The sequence below is a fragment of the Chenopodium quinoa genome, unplaced genomic scaffold (assembly GCF_001683475.1).
Source record: "Chenopodium quinoa cultivar QQ74 unplaced genomic scaffold, ASM168347v1, whole genome shotgun sequence".
In the NCBI taxonomy this organism is placed as follows: Eukaryota; Viridiplantae; Streptophyta; class Magnoliopsida; order Caryophyllales; family Amaranthaceae; genus Chenopodium; species Chenopodium quinoa.
In genome coordinates, this window is record NW_018743574.1 from 191,165 (window position 1) to 210,920 (window position 19,756).

The 19,756-nt window shown below is 33.1% G+C and overlaps 2 protein-coding genes across 2 annotated transcripts; one reads left to right on the plus strand and one right to left on the minus strand.

Annotated features, from left to right (window-relative positions):
* Positions 1 to 275: 275 nt before the first annotated feature.
* LOC110681801 (protein ABCI12, chloroplastic-like) lies at positions 276 to 8,292 on the minus strand. The gene is made up of 7 exons (XM_021857924.1): positions 7,803 to 8,292; positions 5,863 to 5,979; positions 4,711 to 4,947; positions 3,556 to 3,720; positions 3,301 to 3,376; positions 2,459 to 2,523; positions 276 to 962 (listed from the first exon to the last, which is right to left on the minus strand). The coding sequence occupies exons 1-7, from the start codon at positions 8,103 to 8,105 to the stop codon at positions 813 to 815; spliced, it is 1,113 nt and encodes a 370-aa protein (XP_021713616.1). The 5' UTR covers positions 8,106 to 8,292; the 3' UTR covers positions 276 to 812.
* A 6,343-nt stretch (positions 8,293 to 14,635) lies between these two features.
* LOC110681802 (NAC domain-containing protein 86-like) lies at positions 14,636 to 19,084 on the plus strand. Its single transcript, XM_021857925.1, has 6 exons — positions 14,636 to 15,204; positions 16,343 to 16,620; positions 17,038 to 17,394; positions 17,769 to 18,185; positions 18,283 to 18,358; positions 18,443 to 19,084. The coding sequence occupies exons 1-6, from the start codon at positions 15,048 to 15,050 to the stop codon at positions 18,877 to 18,879; spliced, it is 1,722 nt and encodes a 573-aa protein (XP_021713617.1). The 5' UTR covers positions 14,636 to 15,047; the 3' UTR covers positions 18,880 to 19,084.
* The last annotated feature ends 672 nt before the right edge of the window (positions 19,085 to 19,756 follow it).

A 19,756-nucleotide genomic window follows, 5' to 3' on the forward strand; every position in this document is an offset into this window, starting at 1 on the left:
GAGGTAAATTATTAAATCACACAAATTAAAGAAAAAGCTTAGAGGCAATTAACATCATATTAATAGAGTTAAGTGGTTTGTTTCTTTGGTCACATTAAGTCACTAACTTGTAATAATAGGTTACCTAGACATGTGTTAACACCTAAGTGGTTTTCAACAAAAAAAAAACCTCCATGACCAAGCCGACCACCCCTCCCTTCCCTAGCCACCATCACTAATTTTATATAAGTATATAAAATGTTAAACCAGGCATAAATCTAGTTCATTTTAACGTATGAATGAAAAATGCACAAATCAATAATGATGCGCTAATTGAACTTCAAAGTAGTAATTGACATTACAAGTATGTTAATGCTGAAAAATGAGGCGATGCTAAAACTTTGCATTTGCACTTGCATGCTTAGCTTTGGACTTTGATGGACAGCCAAATAATTTAAATGGAAGACGAAGAGCCTTAGACAGTGAGACTAACCAAAACAAACTCCTGCACATTTTAAGTCCAATTCTAGAAATGGCTGGTAGAGGCCTCTGAAGCAAATCTGTGTTAGAATACAGTTAGTTTGAAATTCTTCGAATTTTCGTAGTTGGAGTTGTTGTTGTCACGGAATCTCAAGGATGGCTCTTCAAGGATGACTCCTTCAATTATCTCAGTAAATTGTTAGCCTTTCCAAGTCTGATGACAGAACAAAAGCATCATCCAGAAACTCCAGGAGACAAAGCTGGTTTGCCTGTTTATATGGGTGAAACTAGGAGTGCTGAACGTTGTCTGCTGATGATAATAGCATTTCCAAAATAAATAAGGCTGCTGGTCATCAGACCAATAAGGACCCTGACAGCTTCGTAGCACCAATAACACCACAGAGAGCCAATAACGAGATGAGATTAGGCATCATAAAAGATGAGTTTTCGAAGTGTATCTTGTGACGATTGCTATCACCTCGAAAACCTCGAACAATCATGGCCTGCAGAATTGGAAAATCAATTACTACCAGGAAGTTGAGGACAACAGCAGAAGCAGTAAATATCTCCCACCTAGGGTCATCAAATTGTCTTCAGATTTACAAATGACCCATACATCTTGGAAAAACACTAGGAGATGAGCTCTCACTTTCTTATAACTCTACCAAATCTGATGAAGATGGAGCCTTCCATACCTTACCATACAAACCGAGACGAGAAGTTTTTTTTCTAAATTTTAAGTGTCATCCAATCTCTTCAGAAGAATGTGAGTGATTTAAAGATAGATGTGTATGTTCCTTTTGTTTTTAAAGGTACATGAATTAATCAGCTAACTGAAACAGTTCACAAAGGGAAAGCCAATACCAGAAAGCAGTGAATGCCTCATTCAAGAAATGGATTTCACTTGTTTAGCTAGATAAATTTAGAAGCAAAATGTAAACAGATTAAACAGCGCAGGTACACAGCAGCAAATAATATCCCAACCTTTTTTTTTACCACCAAATTCCTGAGGGAGTAAGATTTGCCTCAAACAAAGCATTTGTGTTCTTTTCTTTAATACATATCTTTGTTATAAAAGAACCTTCTTCAGATAATTCAACACATTTGAAATCTAAGCAATTTCTGACCACATTTAAATTCTTTTTACTATCACCCCTTCCAGCCCCTGGACCAATCGCACAGCCTTATTGCCTAAACACAAAACCAGGGACTTGAGCACTTCAGCAGATTTGGTTCTAAGTTCTAGCTACCTTGTACAAGTTGCTTTTTCAGTTTTACATGAGTCTATGACTACTTGACTCCACTTGTCAACAACCACAAAGAGAGCATTCTCAGAAATATTCATGAAGGGAAAAAAAACTAAACAGGTTGTCTAAATAAACAATTAAACATTAACACAAGAATAAAAATTATAGAAGCCTGTACACACAATATAGAAACAAAATAAAGACAACAAATTAAACTGTTCATCGGCCTCCCAAAGAGAGAAAACGTGCAATTAGGAAGTGGGCTTGCAAAAGGATCACATACCAAAGATTAGCTATTGTCAACAAATTGCCTAGTTAAGAACTACATACACAACTGTACAAAAAATAATCACCACAACAATCTGACATGCTAAATAAAGTCTTGGGTAAGTCAAAAATCAAAAGTTGTGTACTTGCATTCGGTTTCAAACATACAGGAACACTATGCTCATTGAAAACTTCTGGCAAAGTTTGTGTGAAGAGGGTAGCACAAGTTTTGTGTTAGCTACTCCACACTCTAAATTAGTCCATAGAACAGGTTTTGGCAATTTAAGCCTATAGCTGATATACGATGACACTACTCCTGTTGAATACTTCCAGCTAAGTTTATGTAACACAGGTTTATACATCAAAATAAATTAATTAATAAATAATTCTCACATTCTGTGCAGCATCAAATATCTCACAAAGGAAAAAAAAAAGACAAAACAAAAAGAAAGATCCAAAAGAGGTCTTAGGAAAATGTGTAGAACCTGTGATATTTGCTCTGCATGGCTAAAAATATTCTTAAAGATCCGCCTGATATACATCACGAAGACTGCATGTCAAAAAATAAATAAAATTTCATTAGAAGCTGAGCTGTTAGAACAAAGTGAAAGAATATGGGAAGGGGAACAGCACTTCCTCAGAACACCACATGTATACCATGTACCATCCAACAAAAATAAATAAAAGCAATGAAACAGTTTGGTGATAAGAGAGAAGGTAAACATGGTCCTACAAAGTGTAAACCAGGAAGGCAATGGAAGTAAAGGATGAAATAGTTACAACCAAAATAGTGCCACTACAAAAGAGCTCTACAGAAAATTAATAAATAGATTACACAATTTATATTGTATAAAAGAGGGGAAAAAAAGAATTAATAGATGTCTCGCATGAGGGAGGAAAGGGTATTGGACAGGGAAGAAATTTTAATATGAGAAAGAAAGAAAGAGAAGCCACGACACATGCTTCATGAGATACAGGAAAAGGAAGGAGTTGGCCAACTTCCTTGGCCATAGAATGTGCTAAAATAAAGAGAGAAGTTGGGAGGAAAGAAAGATATTAAAAAAAGAGACGAATCAGAAAGAGGCCAATGACACCAATTTCATGGGATTTATAGAAGATAAGGGAGGATTATATCAATTTCCATACTGCACATTGTGGCAGCATTTTCCCAGTTAACAGAAAATGTAAGAATGGCTTGATACAGTTGCTTGGCTGAAAACTGACAGCTATACTTTGCATATACATTTGATTTGTGTTATAAAAGGTTTGCAAATAATCAAGCAAAGAATATTCAAGATCCTATATTATGCTGAAGTCCTGCACTTACCATCAACTTTCTCCAGGAGTGTCAAATCCTGCCAATCAATTCTACGAGAGAGAATTCCAAGAGCAACATTCCGGACCTACCAGACACAAGTTACATGAGAAGAATATGCGGACTTAACATTATGATTGCTGGTTAGAAGCAGCTAATAATAAAATGCCTTCAGAGGAAGTGAGAGTAGTAAGCAAACCGGAACACAACCCTGTATTCAACTGTCCCATAAGGAAAAAGAAGCAGAGAAAAATAAATAAGAATTACCTCATCAAAAATAAGATTTATGAACCTTAACGAAAGCATCAAAGTAAGAACAATTTCATCCACTGGAACACCAATATGAGCTAAAGGGAGAAGGAACCACCGTAACGCTGATGCAAGTTGCTCCGGGGGAGTTGTCGACAAACAGAGGCTAGCACTTTGTAATATCTGACAAGATAGTAGACACTCACTTCTGCGAACAGTGTATCTTGCAATAACTTAAATTTGAGCATACATGAGCACTGAGGTTGAAGATAGATTATTCTATCTATAAAGGAAATAGTAATGCAAACAGAAAAGAGGTAATAAGGAGATATTTGGCTACAAACTTTACAAAATAGAAGATATTTGGCTACAAACAGAAAAGAGGTACTAATTCATGAACACATGCACTGAGGATTAGACCTGGCAATCCTGACCCAGACCCGATGACCCGACCCGAATGACCCGACCCATGACCCAAAAACATCGACCCAAAAACATCGACCCAAAAATGACCCGAACCCGAAATTGACCCGACCCGAAAATGGAGTTGACCCAATCCTGACCCGACACCCAAACTGACCCGACCCGAGTTGACCCGACCCGAAATTGACCCGAAGTGTTTGACCTGAACAAACCCGTTTCCCGAAATTGACCCGAACAGACCCGATAACTGATATGTCCCAAACTAAAGTTACTTTATAATTGAACTAAAAATGTCTAGTACCAAAAATAACTCAAATTGTTCATCTTCAACCGTAGCTAAGCTCATAAAACCGATTTGATAGTTCTTATTATAACAATAACAAAATATAAAATTATTGATTTGAACATGATCCACAAATGTAACAACCCGAACATGACCTAACTTGATTTTGACCCAACCCGTGTATGACCTGAACATACTTGACCCGAAATGATCCCACCCGAACTCGACCCAAAACCTGACCTGAATCATACTCGAAACCCGAAATGACCCAAACCAACCCATACCCGACCCGAATGTTGACTGATCCAAAATTGACCCGACCCATACCCGACCCGAACGACCCATTTTCCAGGTCTACGTGAGGATGGATATACAATTCAGCAAAGAAACTATAGGACCTTCGAAATCATAATATAGAACAATTAACTTCAAAAGCACAAAATAAAAAAAATAAAAAAAAAACTTACAGTGAACGTAAGGCATGCAGATGTACTTGCAACCGAGAGTCCTTTCCTTGTCATCTGTAAAGGTCCAAACTTAAAAAGCACATATGTATAGTTTTTAAATGATGAAGGGATACTTGGAAGTCCAGTTAAAGATGGCATTGGAGTCCTCTGAGTGACACTGGGAAGAACACTATCAGCAGTCAGTCCCAGCACTATAAATAAAATTATGGACAGCAATGTCACTCTGCCCAATTGATCCTGCCAAAGGGACAAAAAAAACTCAAGCAAACGAATTTCAAAAGAAGCTTACATACTTTAACCAGAATTTCTTTGCAGTAAAAATTAAGTTACTCATTCCTGGAGGTCCACAAATAATGAGTTGCAAATATAAAGAAAGATTACACCCAATTTGTATTATTTGATAGCAAAAAGTGTTTGATGTGAGTGATATGCGCAGTAGGTGTTGACCTGAAGAGCCTTTATTTTATTGGGGTCTTCAGAGTTTAAGATATGTGCAAACTCACTTCAAACCAGTTTTAAGACAAATATGAGGGCTGACTCTAAAAATCCATAATAATAACATTTTCTTTATTATTGCTTAAATAAATCTTATAGATAACCAACACATATACCAATATATGAGGTTGTTTCAAAATCCCAAGCTAAACTTAAGTTTTCTCACTAAGAAAAATTACAATGATGACTGATGAATCCTTTTGGCTTTATACATGGTTTTATATATTGGCTGGGATAGGGTCAATCAGGGGTTCCATGTTGACAAATGATGCGTTCATTTCCATACTATACATTTTCCCTGATTGACACCACATTCAGAATGAGATAACTCAAATCCTTCTCAATAACAAAATAAAAAAGAACTCCTTCATCCCAACTCCATGCATCTAGGACACCACATTCACTACAAAATTCACAATATCACATTGATACCCCCTCTCAAAAAAAATCTACTTCACTGCAGCGAATTAATAAATAAATAAATTAAGCTACGTAGTAACGAAATACAGATGTAAATCGTCAAAAAGTAAACAACTAAGGTTGATAGATAATAATTTTTTGGAGATATATGCAAGCTCTGTCAAAACCATTCCTCAAAGAACCTACTTATTATAGATTTATAGGTAGCTCCACAAAATAAAGAATAAACGAACATACCTTCCACACATCTGTTGGGAGTATCCAAGTGGACAGAAGAGCAAGAGAAAGAACAATCCCAAAGCGCATGTAAATATGGGAGCGAGCTGGCAAGAAAACTAACACTATAAGCCACACCTGCAAAGTAAATGTACGTCTTAACTGACAGGGATAAAGTTCCCAGATGAGAAAAACATAAGAGAAGCAAATAGTCAGGTTTGTTTAGATCAATATAATGAAGTCCTTGTCACCTCAATGTGTTTACAAACTTTGCATATCTATTTATGAAGTCACAAACTAGAAATCCACATCATAAGTCAATAGACTATAAGGAGACTATAAAATTTATAACTGTAACGCTAGCAGAATGTCAAAATTCTTTCAAGCAACATACTCCATAACATTCCTGTAAAAAAAAAGAAAAAAAAAAAAAAAAAACCTATACTCCATAACATTGCTAGGACAATGATATACATGCGTTAATAACAGATGTTGCATCCAATTACCCAAGCATACATAATTATTGTTTCAGTCCATATAAATTAGTCATAATGCCCCAAAAAAAAACACAAGGATCAAAGAAAGGTGAACTATTATTGTGATCATTGCCATTTACCAGGGCACAATATACAGAGATGCTACAAAGTCAATGATTAACCTCAGAATAATTATGCTAATAAGGTGAACTATTATTGTGATTATTGAGTAGTGATGGATTAAATCAATGTGTCCTTAGCTTTGTTCATGTTTTTGATCATTTGTTGCTGATTAGTTCATTTGATTTCTGCTGCAAAGCTTTGATATATAAGAGAAAGAAAAAATGCCTACAAATTTAGGCTAATGCAAATAATACATTTTCATATTAATGCACCCTGAGCGCTGGAAGAGATTAGTCAAACAAATGCATCAATGCAATATGGATGAAACCTATAGCCTGAAATAAGTCAATTGAAACTCTTACATTCTTATTCCTTGAACTCGAGAAATAAGTCCCAGCTCATCCCGTGTCCCTCTTACTATATGTCTGACTAAAAAATTTCTCATGGCACATCTAAATTTGTTGCTTTTCATCCATGAAAATTTCTGATCTCCTTTGGCCTATTACATAATACAAGTAATCGGGCACCCATGATAATACACAGTATCCCTTTTTAGTCAAAGAGTTAAGTACTGCAGATACTTAGAAGGGGGAAACAAATTGTCAATTGAGACCATCAGGAATCGTCGGTCATCACTCATGTTAGCTAAAACAAGTACATTAAATAACATGAAGAAGTTCACAAGCAAGGGCGAAACATAAGGGGAGCCTGGCACCCAAAAATGTTAAAAATCTTTTTGGAAATAGATTAAACTTTTTACTTGGTCCTCTCAAAAAGCCAAATGAAAATTTTGGCCCCTCGAAAATAATTTTCTAGTTTTGTTCACAATTGTCCATTGGGATTCTCCCATTATTGCAACATTATGTTAGAGCATACGCTTTCACAAGCACCAAATAGATTGTCTCTTTTCAATGCTTAGATATAATGAAAGCGCTGCCAAATGAATTTACTCTTACCTACAATAAGCAAGCTATAAAGTTAGTTATCACAAAGGACCATTGCATACAACAACAAAATCATTACCCCATTGCTTATAAAGAAAATACTACTCTTACTACGGTCAGAGCGGTCTCGGATGTATGCAGCCTTATCCCTCCGCATTGTGATAGCAAAAGAGCAATCACAAAATCACATACAGTAGCCATGAATATCAAAATCACAGCTTCAATTAAAACTTAAAATTCTCTCCAACTCACAATCATCTTCTAATATAGGCATACATAACAGAACCCAACTTCATGTAATCAAAAGGGAGTAATTTATACAGTTCACATGAAAGCAATTGTTTCATACAGTTAAAAAATACCCTAAAAAACAAAATCAATAACTCAAAATCAAATCAAATAAAAAGAGGGAAATTACCAATTTAATTCTAGAGTCAACACAATGCAAGAAAGTTGTAGGAGAAGTAATGAACTGACAAATTGGACTTGAGGTTGCACCAGCAATTGATTGAAGAACTTTATCAGGCCCAAAATCAATTCTTTTAGGCACCCATTTTTTCCAATCAAAAGCTTCTCCGTCATTGTTAACTGCTGTTGAACACTGAATTTTGTGGGGCCTCAATTTCCATGGTTTAAAGGTTGAAGGTAGGAAAACAGTTGGTTTAAAGTGGGTGTGAAGATTTTGGGGAGAAAGTAGGATTAGGGGGTGAGATATGATCATGACTTTATTGATTTTGAAAATGGAATTGGATTGAAATTCAGGGGTTAGTGGGTGCGCAAATGCACACCATTAACACCCTTTTGGTCTGACTATGCATTCAACTTCAGCAGAAGAACAGATGGAGTGTAGAATTATGCTCAACTGCTTAAGGACTGAAAATTATGGGTGAGCAAAAATTCCAGGGTACCCGCAATTGGAACCGGCAGGTTTAGAATAGGAATTAGACCCACTGGTTCCAATTTTGGGTAATAAATTAAGGAACCCGGTTGCAACCGGTTTCAATTATAATTCTTATTTTTTAGGAATCGGAACCGGTTGGGTATTCGGTTACCCAATATATATTTAAATAAATATATTTTTAAAAAAAATATATGTTGAATGTATCTAGCTAATAAAATAATATTAATGTCTAACATAAATAAAACAACTTAATGCATATAAAAATATAAGTATTAAACGCTAAAATTGAAAATAAACCAAAAAATAATTTGATTTGTATTATATTTTAACAAATATGTGTATAAGTGGGTACCCGGAGCCGGCACCAGTACCCGGTGGAACCGATTCCAATTCCTAAATTTTAGGACCCGATTGAACCGGTTTCAAATTTTAGGACTCGGTCCCAACTAATACCGGGTCCAGATTTTAAAATTTGACCGAGTACCCGATTTGCTTACCCTTACTTAAAAGAAGTTAGCGCGGATAGGCCTATTGATTTAAGTATGGGTGAGCAAAAATTTTGCACTAAGAAAATTGGAATAGGAACCGGCGGTTTTGAAATTAGGAATTTTGATAGCATCTAGTGGTTTTAAAGCCGGATAATAAATTTATTAACTTACACTAAAATAAAACGTTGCTGACATCATGCCTTTATCAAATTGTACACATGTCACTTTGACATAAAAATTTTTCCCGTTAATTTGCTATGATGATGTCATTAGTTTTTATTTTATTTTATTTTATTTTTATACTTTTACCTTTGTTTTATTATCTATTAAACCTTTCATGTACTTTGTCCCTACCGAATCCTTTTTTTTTATTTTACAAGTGTGTTAATATTTCAATGTTTAAAAGTGTTCATTGTAATTTTTTTTGTATATTTTACAATTAATATGCTACAGTAGAAATTACATAAAATAAAATATTAACGGAGTAGAAAACTTTATTTCTCTGTATTACAAACAAATCTCACAATGTGTTTATTTAAAACGTGCATCGCACGGATACTAAACTAGTTAAATAATCTAAACTAAGAGAATTGAATGTGATAGTCCGGGTTCCTAGTTTTTTTTGAGTCATAACCAATTAAGTATTAGGAGTGATGTAAGAAAAAGAAAGAAGAAAGCATAAAAAAAAAAAAGGCTAAAATCATAAATAAATAGATAAAGTAATAAACAAACAAATACAATTATAAAAATCAAAAAATAAATTGTAAGAAATAATTACAGAGTTTGTGTATTTTGGTAAACCAATTACAGGTATTCGATGGTTCTCAGTCCAATTTCCAAATTTTGGATCCAATTTGACCAATTTCGATTTCGGTTTTCAAATTTTAGGAATAGGTCCCAAGTGGTCATATTTTGAAGGTGTTCGATTGTGCTCACCCCTAAATTTCAGTATTATAGCTTGTCCATTTAAGTTATGTTTAAGTTGAATTGAAATGATATAAACTAAACTGAATTAAAGTGAAGTTCAAATAATAATTATGTTCAAGTGAAGATAACGGGCTATAAATATGTTTTGTAACCAATATCTTAATACTCTCCCAAAAAAAAGTTATAACGGACTATAAATATGTTTTGTAACCAATATTTTAATACTCTCTTAAAAAAAACTTTGAAATTGTTTTCTCTTTTAACGTTCTAATAATTACTCTTTATTTTAAAGTTTTACAAATATTTTTATCGTTTTCATTAAAGAAAAATGGAAATTCTTGAATAAGACGGATTAGTATTAACTTATTGTTAGATAGGTTCAAATTACCCTAAAATTAAAGTATTCAGAGTTAAGTTAGGTTATAGTCTTGAGACAACATTTTCCTGACTTTGTGTATTTTGAGTTCCTATATCAAAAATAGAAAATAAATCTAAAACGAACAAATTAAAAGTTACAAACTATATGATCTCAATATAGTGTGATCGAATTGGTCCTTTATGATCAAGAAAAAGAATAGAAAATATTGGATCAAAATTAAAATGCAAAGAGATAAGATGTGATCATAATTCGGCCACACCCGAAGCTTGTTGCAGCCCTACTACGTGCTTTGGTCAGTAGTTCAGTGATCTTCAAGTTGTGTAGTAGAGTAGACTATACAGATGTTCCCAATATTTTAAAGGAGATGTAAACCAAAATTAAAAATGGCCTTGTTTGGCAATTGATTGTTGGCAGTTGGATGTTGGGTGGTTCATTTGGCTTGTTTGACCAGTTGGATGTTTGGCTGTTTATAATGACTTTTGAAATTGGTTGTTTAAGCTGGCTGTTTATAAAAGTGTTTGGTAAATTTAAATGTTGTTTGTTGGTTGTTTATTGGATAATTAGTGGGCCAACAAGCCAAAACCAACAAAAAAAGCTAATCATAGCAGCTTTTTCATTTTGGCTTAAAAGCCAGCTTTTTCGCTAACTGAAAAGCCAATTACCAAACACTTTTTTTGGTTGTTTGACCACATAAAAAAGCCAAAAGCCAAAAGCTAACCAAAAATCCATTTACCAAACATGGCCATAATCAATTCAATCCTAAATCAGCTTATCTAGAATTTGATTTCAATTTAAACCAGAAATCAAAAATTAATACTGCACAAGGGTTGGTTGCGACACATGATGTGAACCGATTCATGATTCCTTAAATCGGGAGGAAAAACTCTAACGCGGAGCTATTGCTTAGGCTAATTTCATTCCCTTGTTGTTAGTTGTTTTTTTTATATTCCTAAATTGTCTTGTTAACTTAATTATGTCAAAAAAAAAAAATTGTCATGTTTAGCTCTTACTTTTTTGAGAATGTATTGGATGTGGACTGCCGCACTTAAATTATGCGTGCAGTAGGCTGGCTGATATATTTATTTGTTGACTGTTATGTTTCATGTGTTGGCTGATATGTTTTATTTGTTAGCTGATATAGTTTTTGTGTTGGCTAATATATTCCTTTTGTTGGTTGATGTTTTTTATTTTTTTTTTATTTTTTTTAATTTTTCGTATGTTCCTTTTATTGGCTGCTATCAGATATCAGTTGGCTGATATATTTCTTTGGTTGGTTGATATCTTTATTTTATTGGCTGATATGTACTTCCTCCGTTTTATTAATATTGCAACAAGGATGAAATTAAGCATCCCAGCGCACATTATATATGGTAAATATCTATAATTGTGTAAGAGTAAAAATTATAAAAAGTTGATATTGTGAAAGTATTTTATGAGACGAATCCAATAAGATCCCACATAACTATATTTTACTTAACGTATAAATCATATTATATGCTCAAATAAGAGTGATGAATAGTCCAAAAAGTCCGTTGTTGCAATATTAATAGAACGGAGGAAGTATATTTTAATTGTTGTCTTATGTGTTTCATTGTATTGGCTGGTGTGTTTATTTTGTTGCCTTACCTGTTGCTTTTGTTTGCTGGTTTCATCTTTTAGTTGGCTGATATGCTTTATTTGTTAGCTAATATGTTCCTTTAATTGGCTGATATGCATCTTTTGTTGGCTGATATGTTCCATTTGTTGGCTGATATGTTCCATTTGTTGGCTGATATGTTCCTTGTGTTGACTGATACTTCCTCTGTTCCACAAATATTGCAACAAGGATGAAATAACGTATCCCAAAGCACATTTTTTATGTTAAATATCTATTATTATATGTGAGTAAAAATTATAAAAAGTTGATATTGTGAAAATATTTTACTAGACGAATCTAAAAAGATTTCACATGACTATATTTAACTTTACGTATAAATCATAATATGTGGTCAAACAAGTGTGATGAATAGTGCAAAAGTCCAGTTGCTGCAATATTACTAGAACGGAGGAAATACGTTTTTATTAATATCTGATATGTCCATAATGTTGACTGATATATATCAGACATCAATTGGCTGATACGTTCATTTTAATGGCTAATATGCGTTATTTGTGACCACCCAAATACGAAATAAACTCTTTTAAGTTTTTCAAGCCTCAACTGATCGAACCTACTCTTCTCCTTCGTTCCTTACTCCCCCCTCATTTCCTCCTCAACAAATCAGTCATTAAATCTGACCCTTAAATGCATCTTCAATTGAATTCCATAAACCCCTTCAATACTCTGTTTATCGTAAATAGCATTGAAATTGACAGTTTGGCTTCAATGGTGTAGTAGAAACACCGATTCGACGATCTGGGTTTCGAACACTGAAATTGACAGTCCGGCCACCCCTCGCCACGCCGTTTTTGCCATCGTCGTGCAAGCCTATGCCAGGTCGCCGCCCACAAATCCTCAGCCACCATTCTCACGCACCACAAATCGCACCGCAAATCGAACCCCTTGTCTTTCCTCGCTCAAGCCGATGCCACCTAGCCACCACCACCTCTACCTTAAGCCGAAGCCGCACCACCACCACCTCTACTTAAGCCGCCGCTGCCGCGCCACCTCTGATTGTAAGTTTTTTTTTACTTTGTTTTGATTTAGGGTTATTTCCAACGCCGCTGCCGCACGAACTATTGGACGCTGCAGTTTGTGTACTTTTTTAATACTAAAATGTATACATACATAATCTACTAAGGAAATCTAGATCTAACTACAAATTAAAACATCATGGATATATGGGGTGTATGTTACAACACTGTAGAATATCTTTCGTATATATCATTTATACGAGGTTATAAAAAAATCACTAAAATATACAACATTTTTTAATAGACAGGTTGACAATATTTAATTTCGTAGTCACATAAGGATGAATTCCTTCTCATTCATCTGATTATATTATAAAATTTTCATATGTTGCGGTCAAACGGTCCCTATAATACTTTATAAGCGAATTGGATTTATATATACTATGATCCACTAAGGGAGCATGAACTACAATATAGACAAATGAAGACTTTGACAAAGGAAGGGTTGCCACCATAGGATGAAAGAATGATGAATTTCACTCACAAATTAAAGTGCAAATTTAAGATTTATAAGACAAAACTGAATTTGAAGGTTGAAATTAGATAACTTTTCTCTATTACGTACTCCCTCCGTTCTTTTATTAAAGATCTGTATTCCTTTTTTGGTAAATCAAAATTAAAGACCTATTTCTATTTTAAAGTTGTACTATTTGAGAATATTTTCCACTTTCACTTTTTGATGAGTTGTCATCACTTTTTTGTACTAATAATGACTTTTTGTATCAATTTTCAACGCTTTATCTCTCCCTCTCTTTAATTATTTCCAACCATTTTTTTTCTTTCCTTCTCTATCTCTCTCTAACTCCACACGCATTTATGTACTTCTACCAACTTTTTTAATTTTCGTGAAAAAACCCAAATAAGTCTTTAATAAAGAGACAGAAAAAGTAGTATATAATTGAAGGAAGAGGAAAGGATGTCCACCTAAAATTCTCAATATGTTTCTATTATTTTGCATAAAAATGTAACAACAACTACAGAGATCAGAAAGGAACAAAATTTTACAACAATTCTTTTTTTTGAAAATTTTACAGTAGTTGAGCACAATATCTATACAAAATTAACCTTGTCTAATGTGTTTATCTGAAAAACAAAACAATAAATCGAACGAACCAGATGAGGAAAAACAATAAATCGAAAGTAGATTTTTGCAAATCATGGATCAAACCATATTTGCTTTCACCACTAAGTTTTTAGTTGTCCTAACGATAATCTAAACAAGCTTAAACAATTAAAATTAATTAATTATACCTCAAAAAAATTAGCATTAATTAACTACATAATTAGTATGTTATATTTGTAATCGATCATGTGAATGCCTGAATGTTAGATTTCGAAGAAACCCGCCGAAATTCGTTAACCACCAAGGTCTAATAACTCAATGACAGTTAGCGGCAGGTAATGCATCGAATCGAACAATACCACGTGGATTTCCTTTGTCAGATTCCCAAGATAGGACAAAATGAAAGTATAGGATCTCATATTATTTTATTATAATATTAATTACCTTTCATATTTTATAATACATTAAGGACGTGTTTGGTTGCCTAACAAATATATGGGAATTATTTTCCTAGGAAATAAATATATGTATATTTGTTTGGTTGGATAGTGGGAGTTTCTTGAAACTTCTACTTCCCACAAAATGGGGAAATTAACTTACCTAGCCCCCCTAGGTAAATGAAACTTTCCATAGGAAGTAGAAATTCCTACATCCAACCAAAAAATATTGGGCAATTCCTAGGAATTACATTTTCATGGACATTGAGTTTTCATGGGAATTTCCACGTCCTACATCCAACCAAACAAACCCTAACATTATATTAAAACTAATTATATATAAATTCCATACAAAATACTACGTAGGAAAGAAGAAAAAAATAATTAGATTAAAGAGCTTCAATTAAACGATAACAGGAATCATAATTAGATGGGGAAAGAGGCAAAGCTAAAATATCAAAAAATAATTTAAATATTAATATAAAATAATTAAAAGAAATAAATATCAAAAACTTAAAAATAAAAAATTTAAAAGAAATAAAAGTAGGGTGGGGGAGACATAGTGGGGCCCTTTATCTTTTTGTAATTTCTTTTTGTTTTATTGGTGCTTATATAATTGGCTTGTTAAGTACCCTTTTTTATACCAAACCCTACCTTAACATTTTTGGTCTCCTCAAACTTGTTCTTTTTTCTCTTTTGAGTCTTCATCTTCTCTTAGTTTACCTCAAGAGAAAAGCAAGCTCAAGAGAAAAAGACGACAAAGAAGAAGAACAACAACAACTCAGTTGATCATATATGGCGCCTGTTGCATTGCCACCTGGTTTTCGGTTTCATCCAACCGATGAAGAATTGGTGGCTTACTATCTTAAGAGGAAGATCAATGGTCGTAAGATTGATCTAGAGGTCATTGCTGAAGTTGATCTCTATAAATGTGAACCTTGGGACTTGCCAAGTACGTCTTTCGTTCTTGCATAACTTAGCTAGATTTTTTTTTTTTTAACTTGTGCATTTTTTAAGTTCGAAATTTTCATTAACTGATATTTTTAAATTATTAAAGGAATTGAAATCATTAGTTTTGATTTCATTTTTCAAGTTTTAGTTTGCATGCGATGGTTAAGTTGTATAAAACTCAATTTTTTTTTTTTTATTTCATTTGATAATAGTAGTTTTCTTATTTTAACAACAAATGGATAATCATATATATTTTTTTCTTTATTCTTTTATTTAAATCATTTAGAGATAATCATAGTTATGTAACTAATATCAATAAGAAGGTATATATGTGGTAGATATATATAGGATGCATGATATATATATATATATATATATATATATATATATATATATATATATATATATATATATATATATATATATATATATACTTCAATTCGTATAATTTTGTATATAAATAATTTCAAGTTATAATATGTTTCTGTTTTTCAGTATTTAGGATCCTATTAAATAAAAAAACTTGGAAACTAAGTCTTGCATGGAAAAATGCGATTTAAGATAAAGAAAAACTAGTACTTCGCATAATCTATGTCTTTTTTGAAAGGGAGTCCAATTTATGTCTAAACAAACATTCTCTTTAATTGTTTTAATACATAAATTAAATTCTAGAATTACATTTACATAAAAATGGATAATAGAAGTAACATATAACAGAAGAAACTTGAAACTTGTTGGAGGATTAATCGTTTACTAGTCAAAAAGAAATCCTTTGCTTTATAAGGTTTCCTTTCTTTTTAGGGCTTTGCAATAATTGTTCTTTTAATTTCCAGGTTCTACTTGCATTATATGCTTTTCTTTTAAAGCACTTCCCTTCAGCTTAATTAATTGATTTTTTTTTTCCATTTCTTTTTGCACAATCAACGTCGAAATATATCGTGAAATTAATCGAATCACGATAATAGTATTAATGTCTTTTCCAATTTCCAAGAGATTCATTTTCATTAGCTTGTTTAACGCGTATCAAAGTTTATAATAAGAAAAACCTTATACTTATATTTCAAGTATTATTAGTTATTATTTCATGACAATATTAGAGAAAATTAAGGTTTAATTTTTATTGATTTTTCATATTGAAGGTAAATCACTACTGCCAAGCAAGGATTTGGAGTGGTATTTCTTTAGCCCTAGGGATCGCAAGTACCCTAATGGCTCAAGGACTAACCGTGCAACAAAGGCGGGTTATTGGAAGGCTACTGGAAAGGATCGAAAGGTGAACTCACAATTGCGAGCTGTGGGGATGAAGAAAACATTGGTTTACTATCGAGGGAGAGCACCTCATGGACATCGAACTGGTTGGGTTATGCACGAGTATCGCCTTGATGAGAGGGAGTGTGAAGTTGTTTCTGGCCTACAGGTATGTACATATATTCTCAAGATGAACATGATCAATAGTAAAATTTTAAAGCATTATTTCATATAATTAAGACCGAGAGTATAGTAGTAATGTCCTTAGATCATAAGGTCTTGCCGTCTTGGTACTTATTTTCTATAACATTAATTTGTCATTTTTATGACGAATTATGGAAAATTTATAATCAAATAGCTAGACAAATAATTAAATTAGAAATGAAGAACATGATAATTTAATCTTGTAAAAATTTCATTTATCAATGATGCTTGCTATTCTAAGATTTATCATACTTTTAATTATTATAACCACCCTAAATGATTTAAATTTTTTAATCATACTTATCTTATATAATAACTTACATATTTTTATTTTCCTATAATTTTTAATCATATTTTATGCTTGTTTTGTTACATATGCTAGGATGCTTATGCGCTATGTCGAATATTCAAGAAAACAACACCACCAACACCACCCAAGATTGCACCACAATATGGTTACACCACAAATATGGCTCAAATGTCAAGTGATCAACAATCTTCAAGCATAGATATATACTCCGAGGGAAGATGTGATGACTTCGAAAGCTCTGCCTACTCGGTTCCTATTGAAAGATCATGTACAACTAATATCTTTGCTCAAGGCCATGCATCATCCTCTTCGTCTCACCGCAATATGGGTGATGGACAATGGTTACAGTATCTCAATGATCAAGATGATTTTAGCTTCCCTACCCCAGCATTTCATAATAGCGGCTCCCTTCCATATCCCCCCTCTAAGGTAAATAAGACTTTATTCTCTTTACTTTATTTTTGCTGAATTAATTTATATTTGTATTTGTCCGAAAAAAACCTTATTTTTACTACAAGAAATTTATTGTTGTTGATTTTTTTTTTTTTTTTAAATAAGTCTAGCTAGGAGAACAAAGCCTAAGTTTTACAATAAAATCCTTTTCCCTTTTTTGTTTTATCACTTAGCAAAATATAATATGCATGTCGTTAGAAAACATGAAAATTTTATAGTGGTCAGTTGAAATATAACCACCATAATATTTAAAATGATTATGCAGTTTATGATTGACTTATTTTTCTTATCATGACTTGTTGCGTGCTAGCATTAAACATTGTTCTTTGTTGCTTTTTTCAATTTTGAAGGTTGACATTGCAATCGAATGCGCGAGATTGCAACATCGTTTCACCTTGCCTCCTCTAGAAGTAGAGGGATCTTCAAATTATGGGACAACAAACCTCTCTAATATGGGAATGTGTTATAACAATGGCGGTACAAGTACCGGAGGTGATATCCTAGACGAAATACTATCAGTAGCTCAAGCTCAACAAGATCTTATAAGTCACCCCAACACCATGATAGGAGGACAAAGCTACAACAATCACAACTATGGTGATACAATGAATAATCAGGCAAATTCGATGAGGCCGATAATGGAGAATTCATGGGAGGATAATATGAATACGAGCTTGGTTGGAATGGGGAATGTAGATGAGTTGAAATCAGAAAGGATGGTGGATTTTTCTGATTTAGTTGTTTTTGATGAAAGAAATTCAGAAAAGGTAATTATTATAGAGATTTTTTTACGCTAAATTTATTACAAATATTTATTTTTAAAATATTTTTTCTAAATTTCTCTTGTAATTTGATGTCATGCAGGAGACTAGGGAAGAATATGGCATGGTCCCTATAGAAAACAATTCAACATTGTTCCATGGGGAACATGATATTGAAGGTATTATATCCCTTCGATTCTTCGATACGTTATTACTTTGACAAATTTTAATTTCTTACAATGTCGTACCATACATACATGCAGATGAACTTAACAAGAACTTCATAAACGACAATGATATTGACAACTTCTCAAGCACTCCGAGTTTTGAAGTGTTTGAAGAGGTTGAGGTGAACCAAAGCCTATATATTTCATCTCAATGGTTAGCTGAAACGCGGTTCCACCATGTACAACCAACTAAAACTGTCCAAGTGTACTTGCAACGTGCCATAGGATTGCGTAACACGAAAAAAGAGGATTCGTTTGAAGAAGTCGACAACAAGAATAAATCTTCATTTTTCGACAAATTGGCAGGATTTGCAAGGAACAGTATTGGGAAATCTACACCCAAAATGTTCGCCAAAAATAGGGCTTGTTGCTACGCTAACAAGGTAGAGAGGTTCGCGTCAAGTTGGTTAGCGAATAGGGTTTGGCCTTCAATAACTGTTGTTTTGGCTCTTTGTATGTACCATATGGGCTAACCATGTTATGTTATACCCTCGATCAACAACCTAGACCTCAACTAACTTAATATATTAAGTTTTCGACGTATACATTTTTGATTATTTATTAATGATTCAAGTAAGGTAATAGTCTACCTTTGCTAGGATCTAATTGTAATTTTTCTAAGAGCATTGAAATCAAATGCAGGATAATCAAACTATTTTATTCTTATACAAGTAACATTAAATTAATTATAATCACAATGTCATTGTGTCACTCAAATGTATCATGTATTTATTAACTATTATGCGAACTATATTCATCATTTTGTGTTTTCTATATGGTTTACATTGTTTCATAATTACACATTGTCACCCAAGTAAAATTGTATTTATTTTTCTTTGATCTTTAACACAATGCAGTCACTGGTTGTGTTCCGTAATCTGTATAATCGTATAAACATCAATAATTTTGTTTGCCTGTGTCAATGATTGTGTTCTCGATGATAATATAGTTCATCTTATCCATGTTACAGCCAAGACATTTTGTTAAAATTGAATAGACTTGTGATTTCATTTTGATGGGAACTGTCCATAGAAATTGAGTAACAATTTCAACAAATTTCATAAGTTACCTGGCTTAATTGCGGTCTCTTGCACAATCTGGAAGGAAAAAATGGAGGTTAGTTGTTGCCTTCACTCAATTGAGAGTAATTCGAAAAGGGGAAGAATAGAGGTGAAAGAAAGTCTAATTGGAAGGAAAAAGAGGGGAAAAATAAAAAGGGTGGTATTGAGAGAACATGGGAGAGGCACGTGGCGTAGTCAATACCGGAATACAAGGTCAAACTTCCTTATCCAGCATAAGGAGTATATTAAGGTGTGTTTTTACAAAATAAAATAAATAAATAAAAAAAAT

Bases quoted from the DNA above. Each gene is read 5' to 3' on its own strand.
- LOC110681801 (XM_021857924.1), bottom strand. From the start codon at position 8,105: ATGATCATATCTCACCCCCTAATCCTACTTTCTCCCCAAAATCTTCAC. The intron at 3,377-3,555 runs GTAATTCTTATT...TGTGTCTGGTAG, and splicing joins TAAATCTTATTTTTGATGAG to GTCCGGAATGTTGCTCTTGG. The intron at 963-2,458 runs GTTCTACACATT...CCAATTCTGCAG, and splicing joins ATGCAGAGCAAATATCACAG to GCCATGATTGTTCGAGGTTT.
- LOC110681802 (XM_021857925.1), top strand. From the start codon at position 15,048: ATGGCGCCTGTTGCATTGCCACCTGGTTTTCGGTTTCATCCAACCGAT. The intron at 16,621-17,037 runs GTATGTACATAT...TACATATGCTAG, and splicing joins AAGTTGTTTCTGGCCTACAG to GATGCTTATGCGCTATGTCG. The intron at 17,395-17,768 runs GTAAATAAGACT...TCAATTTTGAAG, and splicing joins TTCCATATCCCCCCTCTAAG to GTTGACATTGCAATCGAATG.